General features: G+C 45.2%; 1 protein-coding gene across 4 annotated transcripts in view; it reads left to right on the top strand.

The window, feature by feature from the left end:
• The window catches only part of CREG2 (cellular repressor of E1A stimulated genes 2), a 52,111-nt gene that overhangs the window by 23,888 nt on the left and 10,157 nt on the right, over positions 1-18,066 (top strand). For all 4 annotated transcript variants that reach the window (XR_011526325.1, XM_070573464.1, XM_070573466.1 and 1 more), the window contains exon 3: positions 15,121-15,234. Coding sequence is in view for 3 of the 4 variants with exons in the window: in XM_070573464.1 (XP_070429565.1) it covers positions 15,121-15,234 (114 nt within the window). In the remaining variant the exon portion in view is untranslated. The remainder of the gene's footprint in view (positions 1-15,120; positions 15,235-18,066) is intronic.

The following is an 18,066-nucleotide window of genomic DNA, read 5'->3' on the forward strand; positions in this document are numbered from 1 at the left end:
TTAAAATGACATGAAATGAAAAAAACGTAACATAGCATAACATACATGCTTCCCTAGAAAGATGGAGTACAGGATGATGAACGTGACGTACTTCTTCCACTTTGCGTACCTTCTGCCGGAACAGTGAGGTCCTCTCTGGATACCATAGATATCAGGGATATTGACAAACTAGGACGTCTAAAAGCAGCCAGACTGGGGGAAAAAACCACAGCCTCAAGTGCTTCCTGCAGCTGTCTGAAAGGCTAGCCCAGAGAAGGGGAGCCTGCTCTGGGCTTTCCCTGGAGGACAGTGGTAAAACTGGCAAGTGGAAGCTACAGAGGTCTCCCCGTTTTCCTCTCCGCTGCTACCCTCTCCTTCTAACTGTCAGCATCATGTGGATGGCCCATCCTACACACGAGCTGCTCCAGCCACGTTTTCACCACCCACTTCCACGGTCACACCCCAGATTTAGTAGCATATGTGCCACATCCGAATCTCCATTCTCGGCATCCTGCCTCATCCCCTTCTTGCCTGAGCAACCCCTCTGCGAGATGCGTGGATCACAGGAGCCCACCAACCCTTTGCCCCCATCATTGTCTCACCACCCGTCAGCACCTCCTGGCTCTTTCTCTTTGCCCAGGTTAGACTCCATGGTCTATCTTTATAATCACCCCAAGACTCCCGGCACCTCTTCTCCTCTCTCTCTGGAGCTCCTGCCTGGCTACACCCAACCCCATTAAACCCTGTTTCCTCCTCTTCTGATCCTGCACCCAGACAGCTCAGCACTGCAGGGACAAACCACATGGCCAGGCTGACACTTACACTTTAAATTCTGGAGCAAAATCCTCCCATGCTAGAAATCCTTCATTTCCCCAGGAAGGTCCCTTTCCCACCCTCAGGGTCCTGCCTACTCCCTTTTCTTTCAGGCCAAACCTACTCATCCCTCTCCACTCTCTCTCAGCTGCAGATGACACCCACATTTCTTAAATCAAGTATGAAACCATACAGGGAACTCTCTCCTCTCCCTCCACCAAGCCTGTAAATTTACCTATGTCTGCACCACTGGGTCTCAAAGGGAAGGTGGGAGAACGCCTGCCCCAGAGACATTTGGCAATGCCTGGAGACATTTTTGGTTATTACAACTTGGGGCAGGGGTGCCACTGCAATCTCACGGGTAGAGCTCGGGGATGCTGCTAAATATCTACAGTGCACAGGAAAGCTCCCATCACAAAGGATTATCCAGCCTCAAGTGTCAATAGTGCCGAGGTTAAGAAACTCTCATCTACACTGACTGGCCTTCATTTACTACCTGGTGGATGCATCAGAGAGATGAAGCTAGTAGCATGGCTCAGTGGGGTCTGTTGGCATTTTGGGTGGGACCGCTCATTGTGCAAGACAGTCCCATGCATTGCAGGACATTTAGAAGTCCTGGCCCCTGCCCAGTAAATGCAAGTAGAGCCCCCAGTCCAGTCGTTGTGACAACTAAAAAATGCTCCATAGATTTCCAATTGCCTTTTATGGGGAAGAAACCTCTCCTGGTTGAGAACCACTGTACACGGATGGGGATTTCACCCATCACAGGACTGGGCGGTCCAGTGTATGGAAATTGTATCCCTGTCACTCAGGGATGGCATAAAACAAATTTCTTTCTATATTTTAAAGAATCAAACTTTACTGTCATTTGCTTGGTATCTATGTATATTGACTTAACTTCCTAAATCCTAAAAGAACATAATATATTCTTTTCTCTAACATTTTTCTTTACCACTGAATGCAAATGCATAAAAATAGGACAGACCTTTAAATATACCAACCAACAAGACGTAAAGTGTTCGGGAAGGTTGCATGTATGTTTATTAGAAAAATGCATCCCTTGTGAAGCTCTTAGAAAATTGTAGCTCATAAAAATGTGGCTATAAAAGAAATTGTAGCAAAGAGGATTGCTTATCTCAAGGGAGGTTAAATATTTGGGAGGCAGTCTTCTCATTTAATTGGAAATAATTTGAGGGCACAATCACTGTCTTAGTGTTTCCGTTATAACTGGCCCAGGTCATCGAGTCCACTTTTTTACGCACAAAATGCTATGGCTGACCATTATCCTTATTTAGCAGCATTCTAGAACCCCAATATAATGGGGTCCAGGCCTCAGGACAGTACTGCCTCATGGGTCCATGCCTGTGGGCATGAAGCCTACTCCCCAAGAACAGACCCTTTTAACATTTTGGTCCCTGATTCCCCTGGCTTAAACTGCCACATACCATATTAGACTGTGTTATAGGAAAAATTAAGATGAAAGGTTGAAAAGAAGTTCCAGGCTGGGTGTGCCAGCATTCACCCCGCAGAGCAACACAGACAGCAGTGGTGAGATGTAATGAATGCAGCCGGGGACCAGGAGGGCGGAGGGTGGTTCCAGGACAGCTCCCGCCACTCTCTGCCAGGGTCCTCAAGCAGGTGAGTCATCCTCTGGGCTCTCCAGGTGGCCATCTGAGCAAATCTGTTCTGGTCCTGCCCTTAAGACTGGAGTCCTCTTGGGTCACTGGCAGGGCACAGGTGGCAGGTCCCAAGGACAGGTGGAAAGGGAGAAATGCCCAAAAGAATGTCCCCTGGCCTGAAAAAGAGTTGGAAACAGTGCAGCCCAGGCTCTCAGTCCCTAGGGTCACACTGTCCAGCAAAACACGAATAAAATAACTAAGCTCTCAGCAACTGCAGGTGGCAGCAAGCCCGCCCAAACCTTGCCAAGGATTCCCAGGAAGAGATTCTGCTTCAGGTGGTGACTGTCACCCCTGCCTCTCCCTCCCACTCTCCTCAGTCACCTCTGGATGTCTTATCACCACATCTGGCGGCTCCTCTCCTCTGCCACACAGGGACCCTGGCTGTAACAGACTTTTACTAGGGCCAGGGATAATCGTAGGGAGGGCGTACAGCTAGAGCTGTCAGATAAAACACGGGGTGTCCAGTTAAATCTGAATTTCAGATAAGCAAATACTCTTTTAGTGTAAGTATGTCCCAAATATTGTCTGGGACATATTATACTGAAAAAAAGAGTTGTTGTTTATCTAAAAGTCACATTTAACTGAGCATCCTGTATTTTTATCTACTAAATCTGGCAACTCCTGGAACAGCATAGGACACAAACCACATCATGTGACATCCCGGCCCCAGCCACTGGCCACTCCTCATTTCAGGGATGGAGGGCACCTCGTTCCCTATTTCCAGCCTCCTGCCAGCCTGCTGGGCATCTCCCCTACACTCCACGTCTCCTCCCTGTGCCTTTCTTCCCTGAGTCTCAGCAACCTCCCCAAACAAACAAAACCATTCTGTGTCCAGAACGCAGTAAGATCGAGGAGGAACCATTTGCAGTACTGCACACACTTAACTCCCTTCCTCTCCTCCCAAACACTGGCCTGGTGCCCTGTGGAGGGGGCTGTGCCTTCATAATCAGGACTCCTTAAAGTGCTTTCCTAAACAGAAGGCCAGCTTTTCCTGAGATGAATTTGCTGCCACCACCGCCACCACCTCTACCCTAATCACGTACAGATGCGCAAATTCAAAAACAGCTGCAGTCAGTTATTGTTCCTGTAATACTGATTTTTTTTTCTTGCTCCATCAAGAGCCAAGGAATGGAGTTCAGCTAGAGTCAAAGGTCAGGAAATAGCAGATGATGTGTCAGACCAGGGGGCCTGTGCAGAGTGCTAAATGGAAAGGAGAGGAACGCGGAGGGACCCAGGGGAGGTGCAAGTGGGCGAACAGGGAATTCTTTTTGTGTCAGTCCTGCCCACCTTCCCAGGCTGGGGGTGGACCAGAAAGGCCCTGGACTAATCCAGAGAGAGCAATGCCACCAATGGATTCCAAACTGCACCGGCAAGGTATCTTTTCATCATTTTGCTTTATAATTCATGTCATAAGAAACATTTTTGTCTAAAAAACAGATAACCCTTGAAAATGATTTATTCCTCTATTTTTATTACTCAAAGATATGTAAAAATGCAAATCAGAGCTTCTGATCAGCATAATTATTTTCGCCTCGCCGATTCCAAAGTGATCCAATTCTAGCCAAAAGTAAAGAAATTTAATGTTTTTACATGGTGTTGAGAATTGTGAGAAAAATGTAAGATTTTCCTTGTTTGCAAACGTTAGCCTTGTTAGTTCTAACTAACCGGTCAGCCTGCTGCAGAAAACACAAGACTCCTGGGTCAGAGACAAAGGACTTTAACTCACGGCAATAGCAGGAGCCAGAGGATCCACATCTTGTGGCAGGGTTCCCTCGAGCCCTGATTCCCCCATGGCGATGCCAGGAAGCAAGCCTGCCTGCCTCCAGAGGGAGACAGTGTCTTCACCCTACTGGATAGTAAACAACCTCCCCTTGGCCCCAGAGGGAGGCACTCTCTCTATCTTCCAAGGCTGTTTGGGAAAAGTTGGTCCAGAACAAAGGGAGCTAGTCCTCTACTCACAAGGTGTTCAGGAACACAAGAGACCCATGGAAAACTGCTTCCAGGTAAATGGTGGAGGTAGTCTTACCTCAAGGAAATGTATACATTTGTGAATATTTTTTAAATACAGGTCATCTTTGCTTTGCATGATACTGGGTTAATGGAAACACATGCATATGGGAACCATGTCCTCACTTTACATAGCTCCATCATGACTTTACTGCCTGCATTAGAATATTTTGTGGATCACTATTAATACCATCCAACATGAGGTGGGCATGCCGCGATCCATTCTGAGCAGAGACAGAAACTGGAAGCTCTTCTGGTAGTGTGGAACCTCTCAGTTGCAAGAAAAAGAAAAATAAGCTCAGATGTGCTTAGAGAGTTAAAGAAACTTGTTCACATATTTGAAGTTCCAGTGGTGGGCTTTTCTTAGGGGCTCTGCAATGTCAGCCAAAATGTGGTTTTCCCGTCTCTCCTCCCTGCCTTCTCCGTGTCTGCTTCATCTTAAGAACAGCCCTGCTTGTGAGCCTTGTGGTGCCGGCGACTTCCAGGTACACATGCTCCCTGTTTATGTCCAGCAAAAGGGAGCATCTCTCCAGTAGACTCCAAAGGTTGCCATTTGAGAAGTGCCCAGCAAGTAGCTCCTTAGGCTTTCATGACCAAACTTGCTCTTGTGCCAATCCCTGAATCCTTCACTGTGGCCAGGGGATAGAATGTGCTGGTTGGTGTAGCAGTCCCAGCCCTCAAGACCTGGGGATGGACTAAGGTTCCCTGAAGCTGAGTGAGGGGGAAGTGGATGCCTAAACAATATGCGAAGTACATCGCCAAGAGGAGGGAGAATGTCGTTTACAGGCCCTGCTCAGCAAAGTGGGCTCTCAGAAATCGAAAGCCATCAGTCAGGGTCCCCAGGGTACACGGTATCCTCCTTCCTGGTCAGCAGCGAATTTGCTGACCATGCTGGGAGCAGCAGCTGCCAATAACCACAGTGCCTCGCACTCACGTGACTAAGGCGGGATTGCAGGCCACCTTCCTTCAGATGGTACAGTAGTTTCCCCTTGCTACTGTAACGAATTACCACGACTCAGTGGTCTAAAACAATGCAAGTGTATTATGTTATAGTTCTGGAGGTCAGACATCCCAAACAGGAGTCACTGGGCTAAAACCAAGGTGGAGGCGGACTGGGTTCCTTTCCAGAGGCTCCAGGGGAAAAACCAGGTTCCTGCCTTTTCCAGCTTCTAGAAGCTGCCTGCATTCCTTGGCTCATGCTCCCTTTCATATTCAAAGCCTGCTATGGCCAGTTGACTCTTTCTCACATCACGTCACTCCAATACTCTCTTTTGCCTCCCTCTGCCACTTGTAAGACCCCGTGATTGCATTGGGCCCGACTGGATAATCCAGGGTAATCTCTATGTGCAAAGTTAGCTGATTAGCAGTCTTATTTCCTCCTCGCCATGTGAGGTAACACAGTCACATGTTCCAGCAATTAGCACGGGGACATCTTTCGGGGGCCATTATCCCACCTACCACAGGTGAGAAGGAAGTTATACTGAGTTTAGCTGGGTTGCCCACTGTGTAAATGGAAAGTTTTTTATTGACCTATTTAAATGTATAATCTCCTTTCTAGTCTACATAATAACCACCAGTGGAGAAGCAAAACGCTCCTGATTTAAATGTAATGTGTTGTTCTATAACGACTTACGTATGAGTGCTGAATTCATTGCTTTCGTGTCAGAGCAGTTTTGTGAAGAAATTAGCTTTAATAGTGAACAAGTAAATTGGGTACAACTGATGACAGTCTCCTCCAGTATATGTAAATTTAGTTCCTGTTTACTATCTTTACTTCTTTTCTCCTATCCCCTTCAGATTATTTTACAAAATTCAATATAGACTTAGTTTTTATAATTATTATGTAGATTGCACCCCATGAGTCTTTCATCTGAACCCATAAGAAAAATTCACAATTCAGCAACTACACTTTTGCAGTGTCAAAAAAAAACAACCTATTATAACACTTTCAAATGGTACACAATGTTCTCACATGAAACGATTTACCTGAATATGTGGGCATGTCCACTATTTCTCTTGTTACGACTCAACAGGATGTGTAATAAGGAAAAACTTCTGGGCAGGTGAAAACAAGTTCCTTAGGTCTAAGCAAAACATGTTTTGCTTAACAAATGTACCTTTCTCAAGATTTTAATGTAATAATGGATGAGAATGAGTTTTAATGAATCATGCCTCCAAGCGGCCATTTTATGATATATACCATCTGTGAAAAGAGGATCTGCGAGAATTTGCTTGGCCAGCCCAAGACCACCCTCAGGCTCAGTGATTCGCTGGAAGGACTCACAGGACTCAGGAGCTCATGGCTTATTACAGTGACAGGATACAGATCAAGATTATCAAAGGGAAAAGGTGCATGGGGCAAAGTCCAAGAGAAACCAGGCAGAAGCTTCCGGATGTCCCCTCCCAGTGCAACTGAATGAGGACACACTTAATTCTCCCTGCAACATTGTGTGACAACACATGCAAAGTATTGCCAACCAAAGAAGCTCACCTGAGCCTTGGTTTCCAGAGTTTTTACTGTGATTCAGTCACATGGGCACTCCAGTGTCCACATGACTGATCTTAGCCACTCAGCCCCTGGGCCCCAAGAGGTCAAGTTGATTCAGTGTGGCCCAGGGCCTCAGGCATACAAAAACACTCTTAGGAAGCAGGGTATTTCAAGGGTTCAGAGGTTATCTTCCTGGAGCCAGTCAAGGGCCAGCCCTCCTGAAAATAGGCGTTTCTTTGGAATGTGCAGGGTTTGAGCAACCCAGGTCTGCTGAGTTATGCCTTCACTGTGCACCAGGAGATAATGGTGTGTGACGCACATCACAGGGATGCTACAAGGATTAAATAAGTCAGATGCCTTAAAATATGGGAAGATATATAAATGTTAAATAATCATAGCTGATTTCAAAAAGGAAAAAAATTATACATTTTCTCAAGCAAAAATCAAATTATGAAACTAAACAAATGAATAGATAGCTAGCTAGGCAGATTTGAAATGACTTGCACAGCCCACCCAGAAACTGTCAAAGTCTGCTTACAATGGGGCCAGCTCTTACCATAATGCTGGTGGACATCATATTATTAGAATGGTAAAAATATGCAGTGCGTCTGGAAACCAGATAGAGTGCGTCTTTCCCACAATTTCTGGGCTCCTTAGATGCTACAGCTCCCAATACAGGAAGAGGATCTGCCATAAACATAGTCTCCATTTTAAGCCTGAAAAAAAACACTTTCAAGATTTTATAAATTAACTCCCCACTACATTATGTAATACCCACTACCCTGCTAACTTAATCCCTTCCACCACCATAGCACCGACCTCTGCAGCAAACTTAGCCAGAGAGGCGGGGGAGGCTTTTGATGCTCACCTTTTCAGAATCACCATTCAGTCCTGCCTGTCTTTGTGATAGCTCGGCTGCCGTAACAAAAGGCGGCAGACCAGGGGGATGAAACAACAGAAATTTATTTTCTCAACATTCTGGAGGCCAGAAGTCCAGGACTAAGGGTCAGCAGGGTTGGTTTCTCTTGAGGCCTCTCTCCTTGGTCTGCAGATGGCCTCCGCCTTGCTGTGTCTCACACGGCCTCTCTGCTGTGCATACTTCCCTGCTGTCCCTCTCTTCTTATACAGACACCAGTCCTACTGGGTTAGGACACCACCCTTATGACCTCGTTGACCTTAGTTAATTAACCTTAATTACTTCTCTAAGGACTCTGTCTCCCAATACAGTCACAATGGCAGTTAGCGCTTCAGCATTTGAATTTGAGGGGTGCACAATTCAGTCCATAACGATCTTTTTGATGTTTCATGATGGATACCACCACCAGTTGAGACTGTAAAATCCCAGAACTCTCCAGCCACTCCACCCTTCCAGGCCCCCATAACAATTCAGCAGCAGCAGCAACAGCATCACTATATGAGCGCTTGCTATGTGCCAGGCACTGCTCTCATCACTTTATGTGAATTCGTGCATGTAATCCTCATGTAGAGCTCAAGAGGGCCCAGTGAACAGCATCCTTCTTCCAGTTCCACGATCTAAACCAGGGGCTGGCAAATTTTTTCTGTAAAGGACAGATTGTCAATTTTTTAGGTGCTGTAGGCCATACAGTTTCTGTCACAACTACTCAACTCTGCCTTTGTAGCTCTATAGACAATATGCTAATAAATGAATGTGGCTGTGTTCCAATAAAAGTTTATTTATGCACACTGAAATTTGAACTTCATATAGTTTTCACTTGTCATAATTCTTTTGATTTTTCTCAACCATTTAAAAGTGTAAACTCCATTCTGGCATCTCAGGCCAAAGAAAAGCAGGTGGCAGGCCCCATTTGGCCATCAGGCCATAGTCTGCCTGATATACCATCTGAGAAATAAAAGAAAAGAGTAAAGCAGAGGAAATGGCAAATATCACCTTTAACGTTGATAAAGCCAACATGGAGAGTGTAGACAAGGAAACTCCAGAATTAGACAGGCCTGCACACTGGTCCCGGGCAGCAGTGCACCCTAGGCCTCCCTGAGCTGTGCCAGGCCTCTTTTTAATTCCTGGGGGGAAGACTAGAATAGACTGTACTCCCTGCTGGGAGATGGGACTAAGCTACACGCGTCCAGTGTCTTCTTCCTAATTCAGCGATTAATTTAAGCCTTCGTAGTGGAAAGAGTCAAGAGTGTTAGGCTAGTGGAGCCCCCCTCATCAGCAGGGGCAAGAAGTCTGCCCCACACCCCCCACCAGCACCAACCAATGAGGCAGGACCTATTTGTGTCTGTTTTTTACGTATGAGGAAACTGAGGCTCAGAGAGGTCGAGTCACAGCCAGGATTCAAATCCAGGAGGCTGACTCAGAGCCCATAATCTTAACCCCCACTCTACGTGCCTTTCACGTCCTTCCGCACCTACCAGTATCCATATATCAGAATGCTCAACTATATGGATTATGCAGAGCCGATCAGAACTTATTCCTGACTAGAACTGGCCTCTAGCAAAAGAGAAATGCAAGAGCCTTCTCTCCTCTGCTGCTGGCAAACAATCCATCATAAAGCTTTCTCCCCTAGCCTCAGATAATGAAATGCCCTGCCAGAAAAACCCTTCAAGGCAAGAGACTGAAAGAGGAGAGAAACATTCAGTCTACTTCAAGAAAAGCGCTTCTCTGTCTCTAACCTGCTCACGTTAACGTACTGTAATTTCACGAAGGCCTGCAGGTTAGAACAGAAGCTTTACACATAAAATAACACCGTTCATGACTTCTTTATGAGGTTCAGGGCGCTTTTCCATACATGAGAACTTTGAAGAAGGCAGGCAGGAGATTAACACCCTCAGTTTACAGGTGAGGAAACTGAGGCTCCGGCATTCCGGTCTCAGGTCACTTGGTAACAGTGGCACTGGGACTGGACACTTGCTCTTCCCGTTGCTCAGCCACTCAGCACAGCTCTCAAAAATACAAAGTAAAACGACTCAACATCAGAGCCCAGCTTTCAGGCCGCTTCCATATACTGAGTGCTCAGGAAGGGTAGAAAAATGTTTGAGTGGAGCTGCAGCTGAGAATTTTGTCCATAAATAGATTTCAAAACGTATACTTCTCAATATAAAATATTCACAATTGTATTATTAAGTGGAAAAAATAAGATAAAAGTTCTAAATATGCTATAATTCCAAGTTTATTAAAAAACACTCATTTTTCTTTGCTAATGTGTATTTTTATAGTCTCCAAATCTTCTACATGGAAATTGACTATGTTTATAATCTAAAAACAGAAAAAAACTCATTGTTTAAAGTTTAAAATGGACTTCATCAATCTAAAAAACAATAGGAAGATAACCGTTCTTTTCAATGCATGCTCATAGGACACAAAAGGAAATCCCCAGGGGTCAGGAATGAAGATGAAGCGAAAAACCAGAACCAGGCCTTCTCTAGTGGGATTTCTCAGTCTGGGACAATTAGAGGCTTGGATCTTCGTACAAGGAGGAAAAAGAAACAGTATCTTGGGCTGAGTGAGGTGAAGAGTTAGAAGTAAGATCCCCATATAAAACAGACCCCCGAAGAGCTACACTCTCGTTAAAGACTGAGAGACCTTATTCATTTTAGATATTTTTATCTTATAATCAATTAGATATATGTCTTGGGCATCTATTTCTGATATTTGCTCTTTCTACTGGCTCTTGCTCCTTCCTGTGAATTTTGGACTGAGGTCATCTTTAACAGGCTTTGTCTGAATTTCCCCAGAGATACTGAACAGCCCAGGAGGAAAAAACATACAGATACCAATAGTTAAGGGTCCCTAAACAAAACCACCAAACCTGACCACCCTACGGTGAAGTCCACGGGTTAAAAGCCATACCTATGCCATCAGAATTCCCAGTCAGCTTTGGAGTGCCACATTTTAACTATGATAGCCAAGGAGAACCAATCCTTCAAGAAAGTCTCTCCCATGCAAAACAAACAGATAAAAGTAACTCAGGGAGACCTAAAACAAGACAGAGAAAAGGAAGGAATTTTTCAGGACAGAAGACAGTATATTGCAGAAGGATAGGCTTTAAAATAAAAACACTCACGACGGAAAAAGAGCTCTTAAAAATTAAAAATATGATAGCAGAAATAAAAAACTCAAAGCATTAGAAGGTAGATTTGAAGTAATTTCCCAAAAAGTAGGATTAAAAAAACACAGATGAAACATGTGAGAGAAACAATAAGAAAATTAAAGGGCTGATCCAAAAGGTCCAACAGTCAAGTAACATAATTCCAGAAAAAGTGAATTGAGAAAATGAAAGGAAAAAATGATCAAAGATATAATTGAAGAAAAATTCCCCAGAACCAAAAGACATGAGTCTCCAGGTTGAAGACAACCCAAAACCCAAAACAATGGATTTTTTTTTTTAAAGATTTTATTTTTTTTCCTTTTTCTCCCCAAAGCCCCCCGGTACATAGTTGTGTATTCTTCATTGTGGATCCTTCTAGTTGTGGCATGTGGGATGCTGCCTCCACGTGGTTTGATGAGCAGTGCCATGTCCGCGCCCAGGATTCGAACCAACGAAACACTGGGCCGCCTGCAGTGGAGCGCGTGAACTTAACCACTCGGCCACGGGGTCAGCCCCTGGATTTTTTTTAAAGCCTGTATCAAAGCGCATTATCATGAAATTTCAGGAAATCGTAGGTAAAGATTAGTTTATGAAAGTTTTCAGAGGGGCAAAGGGAAGTTCCCATACAAAAGAGCAAAGAAGAGAATTGCAGCGCATTTCGACTGTTCAAGGGCAGCACTGGCATCAAGCAATGCCTTCAACAGTGTTTGTGGAAATCATTTCAAACATAGCATTCAATACCCAGCCAAACTCTCACACAAGAATGAGGGTAAACCGGTCATATCCTCAGACATAAAACCTCAAGGAATTTTATTTGCCATCTACCTCTCCTCAGGAAACGTGTATGTTTTTGGCAGAACTACCTTACCAAAATGAGGAAGAAAGAGAAAGATACAGGCCCCAGGAAAGAAGTGATGCAGCACAGGACTAAGGAAATTCCCACATGATGGTAAAGGAGGTTTTCCATATGACAGTCCTGTTGATCTGTGTCAGGATTGACAACTCTTTAGACCATGTGAACAGTCTTTTCCATAAGATTAAATTCTGAGACCCCAAAACAAAATTTCAGAAAGGTCCCCTTTCACTCATCTCTGCCACCAAGGAGGCACCTTCTCGGGGGCACCATGGGCTAGTTTATGCTTTCTTTTTCTTTGAATAATGAAATTAGTACAAAAATCATTGTATTATTCCAAGACTATAGAAGCATATAAAATAAAAAGGGACTCCTCACCCCACACCTAAATCCCCATAAATCCCTTTCTCCTGATAGAACCAGAGTTATAGCCTTGGGATATATCCTTCCAGAACTTTTTCTAAGCATGTATAAACATATCTGAAGTTTTAGGGTTTTTTGTGTGTTTTTTACTGAGGAAGTTTCACCCTGAGCTAACATCTGTGCCAGTCTTCCTCTATTTTGTATGTGAGGTGCTGCCACAGTGTGGCTGACAAGTGACGTAGGTCTGCATCCAGGAACCGAACCCAAGCCACTAAAGCAGAGTGCACCAAACTTAACCGCTAGGCCGTGGGGCTGGCCTTTAGGGTTGTTTTTAATGGGATCATACTGCACATACTGTTTTTCAGCTAACTATTTTTACTGATGTCTTTTTTTTAACACTTTATTTTTTTCAGCAGTTTAAGGTTTACAATAAAATGGAGAGGAAGGTACAGAGATTTCCCATATACCACCTAAGCCCCCACATGCATAGCCTCCCCCATTATGAACATTGCTCACCAGCATGGTACCTTTTTTTACCAAGGATAAACCTACAGTGACTCATCATAATCACCCAAAGTCCACAGTTTACCTAAGGGTTCCCTCATGGTGTCGTACATTTAATGGGTTTGGACAAATGTTTGATGACATGTATCCATCATTATAGTATCGCACAGTGTTTTCACTGCCCTAAATCTCTCTGCTCTGCCCAGTCTTCTCTCCCAACAGCACCCACACACGCACGCACACTCCTGGCAACCACTGATCTTTTTATTGTCTCCATAGTCTTGCCTTTTCCAGAATGACATATATTTGGAATCTTACATTATGTAGCCTTTTCAGATTGGCTTCTTTCACTTAGTAATATGCATTTAAGTTTCCTCCCTGTATTTTCATAGCTTGATAGCTCATTCCTTTTTAGCACTGAACAATATTCCATTGTCTAGATGTACGACAGTGTATTTATCCATTCACCTACTGAAGGACACCTTGGTTGCTTCCAGTTTTGGCAATTATGAATAAAGCTGATATAAACATCCGTGTGCACGTTTTTGTGTGGACATAGTTTTCAACTCCTTTGGGTAAGTACCAAGGAGCACGATTGCTGGATCATATAGTAAGAGTGTGTTTAGTTTGTAAGAAACAGCTAGACTGCTTTTCAACGTGGCTGAACCGTTTTGCATTCCCATGAACAATGAATGAGAGTTCCTGTTGCTCCACATCCTTGCCAGCATTTGGTGTTGTCAGTGTTCTGGATTTTTTCCATGCTAATAGGTGTATTGTGGAGTCTCATTGTTTTCATTTGCCTTTCCATCATGACCTTTGGTGTGGAGCATCTTTTCATACGCTTGTTTGCCACCTGTATATCTTCGTTGGTGAGGTGTCTGTTAAAGTCTTTGCTCCATTGTTTAATTGGGTTATTTTTACTTATATCTTTATCACGGACACCTTTAACTATATCTCATTCTTTTTAAAGGTTGTATTTCTTAGTATTGATAAAACTTAACTTGTTTGTGTTCCCCCACTGCTAAGCATTTGGTTACTTCCAATCTTTGCCATCACAAACAATGCTGTAACAAATATCTTTACATGTAGTCTTTTTTGCCCATGTGCTAGCATTTTTTTTTTTTTTTACCCCCAAGGCAAGGTTTTGAGAAAATGTTCTGGGTATGATATTAAAAAGTCCACAATTAGATAATAAGACAGAGAGTCCATAAACCTTGAGGACCCATAGGATCTGGGAGCTGAAGGAGAGGGTAAGTCTGGGATGTGCCCGGATACACGTGACAGGTTGAAAGGCAGCTTGCCTTCCTGCTTGAGACCAGAGGCCCTGGGTCTGACAGGCCTGGCTGCTTCCCTGCGATCTCCATGGCCCTGGGCAAGTCAGTTAACCCATGTGGGTCTCGTTTCCCTTATCTCTAAAATGAGGTTAATAATAACACCTACCTCCTAGGGTTGTCATGAAGATCAAACAAAATGAGGTACTGTCCAAAGGTGCTTTGGATAAAAGTTAACAAATCCGATTATAGCAGCGAATGGCACTATATGAATGCAAGTGACTAGCATTATCATTGTGTTGCCCCCGTCTTTGAACCACCTTCCCAAACACTTACGGAGAGAGCTTGCAAAATGCACCAGCTGTGACCAAGGAGTGTTTTCTCTTGGCACTTTAGATGAAGCCACCATCTGAACATCTGAAGAATCAGATTCTCCTGTTTATGCTTCTTCCAGAAACAGGTAGCCTCACATGATTAGAGTTAGGGGAGACCTTAAAGCTCCCTTTCCCACACCCCCACTGCCAGGCAACTCTTACAATGAAAGCAAGTCTTAGAAGAATTCTGCGACCATGGAAGCGCTTATCAGCAAGCAGTCACAGATACAGTCACATTACTGTTCTTATTTCTAACATTCTTTATGTTAAGTAAGGAACCTCCATATTCTGATGGTGATATCTGAAAGCCTTTATCTCGGTCACCACTGGATCCAGGCAGATGCATTGCATTACTCCAGGAGCACCATTCCTATTGTCTTGAAGCGAGTGGTGCCCCCTGGAGGTGTGCAGAGCAGCAACATGATTGTGGACAGCGGCTCCTGACTGGGATCTTGCTAGCTAGCCCCGGCATTTGCAGTCTTGACTGAGGTGCTTCAGATGCTATCCACTGCCCCGAGGATGCAGACTGACATCAAACTTACCCAGACACACCTCTCACACTGCCCATGTCAGAGGATTTTAACGTAATTACAGACAGTGTAAAAATCTGAATGATATAACCAGCAATGTGACTGCTATTTTTAATTTTTAATAAAATCCTTCCTATTTCAGGCTGATGTTCCGTAGTCATTTAATATATGAAAAATGTTCTTTGAATGCAGAAAAAATATCGTTGACCCAGAAGATCCCCGATGTGCCCGGTTAACGCTCACTGGCCAGATGATTGCAGTGTCTCCAGAAGAAGTAGAATTTGCCAAGCAAGCCATGTTTTCAAGGTTTGTATGTGTTTTCGAGTTGGTTTGCCCAGAAATATACAGTAATGAAAGGCAGAGGTCAGGGCTGTGTCATTTTGATGCCTCTGAGGTGATGACAGTAAGGGTCTGGGTGGCAGCACTGCCAACCTCCTACTAGCTGTCTGGGCTGCTCGAGGTGGCAGCAGAGGCTAGGCAAGTGGCTGACACCGTCTTGGAGAGCACCCCACGTTGAGGGGCTCCAGGCACTACTCCTTGCATGCTTCCAACCTTTGACAGTGCCCTGCCTTGAAACGGAATACACAACAAATACTTTCCAGTGTCCACTCTAAGCAGAGCACAGAGCCAGGAGTGAAAGAGCAGACTCAGTGGGGTCCTCTCACCCCTGCATCTGAACCACTTAGGATGCATGCGCAGACACGGCTGTCTGGGCACACCCGTGACCTGCTTACTGAATCGAATTCTCTGAAGATAAGACGGTTTAAATCTTAACAGCATGTCCCAGGAACTTAGCATGCATGCTAAAGTTTAAAAATCACTGCTGTAGAGGTCAGAAGGAGTGAGAGGATGGCGCACTGTGGGGGTCGGAGCTGGCACAGGTGAGGGGGGTGTGCATGGAGGGGTGGTCTTTCAGGGGTGTTAGCGTCTGTCTCCGTGGATGAGGAGGGTGTCCATTCAGGGGGCAGCCTGGAGGGGAAGGTCAGAGCTGGGGCAAGGAGTGGTGGGTATCCTCACAGGAAAGCAAGTAGGTTGACACTTGTCTAGATTAGTGGAGCCAGCCCTGGGGGTCTAGTGTTTACGATTCGGCGCTCTCACCACGGCAGCCTGGGTTCAGTCCCAGTCAGGGAACCACACCACCCATCTGTCAGTTGTCATACCGTGGCAGCTGCGTGTTGCTATGATGCTGAAAGCCCTGCCACTGGTATTTCAAACACCAGCAGGGTCACCCATGGTGGACAGGTTTCAGCAGAGCCTCCAGACTGAGACAGACCAGGAAGAGGGACCTGGCCATCCACTTCTGAAAAAATTGTCCATGAAAACCCTGTGAATGGCAGTGGAGTGTCTGATAGAGCTCCAGAAGGGGAGCAGATGGCGCCAGAAGACCAGGCAGGGTCCTGCTCTGCTGTCCACAGGGGCGCTAGGAGTCGGAATCCACTTGACAGCACCAACAACAAAAGTTAGTGGAAGAGTAAGACAAAAGCAGGTGGTGAGTTGGTGGGGCCATCACAACCCCACGGAGATGGGAAGATTTTACAAGGGAGGGAGGAATTATCAAAACCGGAACCAGGAAGGAAAGGGGAAGGCTGGTTTCCCACTGCATGGGTTACAAAGGGAGAGGCTAGAATGCGTTGGGGGTTGGATCGGGATGGGGTGGATCAGCATGGACTCACGGTTTTCCATACATAGATAAGTAAACATTGAGTGTGTGTGTATGTGTGTGCGCACGTGTGTGCGCAAACTCAGCCATCATTCTTTAGTTCCAGCTGCTCCTCTCATAGGATAGGCAGTGAGAAGAGGCCCAACTCTTAGGCAGACCACTGGGTTCATTAAATTCGTTTCCCATTTTCCACATCACTGATGGCAACAGTGTTGTCAAACTTTCCACCTCGCTGCAACGAGGGTCCCTTTACCACCCTGATAATAACCTTCCAGTAACCTGATCTTTACCTTCTTTCAAACCCTCGCTGTCAGTCTCCTCAAGGTCCTTCCAGCTTCCACTCCCCCCTGGACCTGAAGCCCGTGTCCTGTGGATTAGGATTTGTTACACCTGCACCCCCCCTTACAGGTGCCAAAATCTGTGCCCATTTTAGTACAAAACTGGTTTGCTTAAAACAACAACAATTACTTTATTATCTTGGCTTGCAGGAGCATTTGGAGTGTGGGGGCATTGGATCAGCAACTCACTTTCAAATGGTTTAGGAAAAAATAGTCCTTTATACTGTACTTTCAGCTTCTCTGTATTTATGATTATTTTTAAATAAATTCTTTTTTTTTTTTTTGAGTAAGATTAACCCTTAGCTAACTATTGCCAGTCCTCCTCTTTTTGCTGAGGAAGACTGGCCCTGAGCTAACATCTGTGTCCATCTTCCTCTACTTTATATGTGGGACGCCTACCACAGCATGGCTTGCCAAGCAGTGCCATGTCCACACCCGGGATCCGAACCTGCAAACCCTGGGCCACTGAGAAGCGGAACGTGCGTACTTAACCACCGCACCACTGGGCCAGCCCCAATAAATTCTTTTTTTAAAAAAGGTCATTAACCTATTATTGCACTTGCATTGTTGCAAATATTTTTCCCAGTTTGCACTTGATTTTTTGAATTTTGTTTATAGCATTTTTAGATATAAATAAAATTTTTATTTTTATGAAGTTTTAAAAAGGTGATCCACAGCCGCCAGCATCAAGGGTAAGGCACATATTTAGGGCTATGCCTGGGGGAGAAGGCCAATCAGCAAACAGCAGAAGGGGGACGGTGAGGGACCTTCCCTGTCCACTCCGGCTGGCTCTCGACTTGGCCCAACAGTTCGAAGCCTGCTGCAGGAATGGAAATCTTCCCAAGAACACATTTGTCTCACGGGCCCACGTTTCTTTCAACATTTCATACAGAGATGCATAAAGCCTTTCTTTATGTTTCCCGGTAACGATAACCGGCGCTCACTGAGCACTTGCTCTGTGCGGGTGCTCCCCATGCAGCCCTGGCATCTGAGCACCACCACTGTCATCCCCCATGACATTAAGGAGACCCGGCTTGAGAGGGCAAATGGCCCAGGAGGCATCACAGACCATCAGCAGTGGAACTGAGGAGCCTGACTCAAGACTGGAGCTGTTCCCCGCACTGTGGGGACCGCAGTTTC

The sequence above is a fragment of the Equus przewalskii genome, chromosome 14, assembly GCF_037783145.1.
Source record: "Equus przewalskii isolate Varuska chromosome 14, EquPr2, whole genome shotgun sequence".
NCBI lineage: Eukaryota > Metazoa > Chordata > Mammalia > Perissodactyla > Equidae > Equus > Equus przewalskii.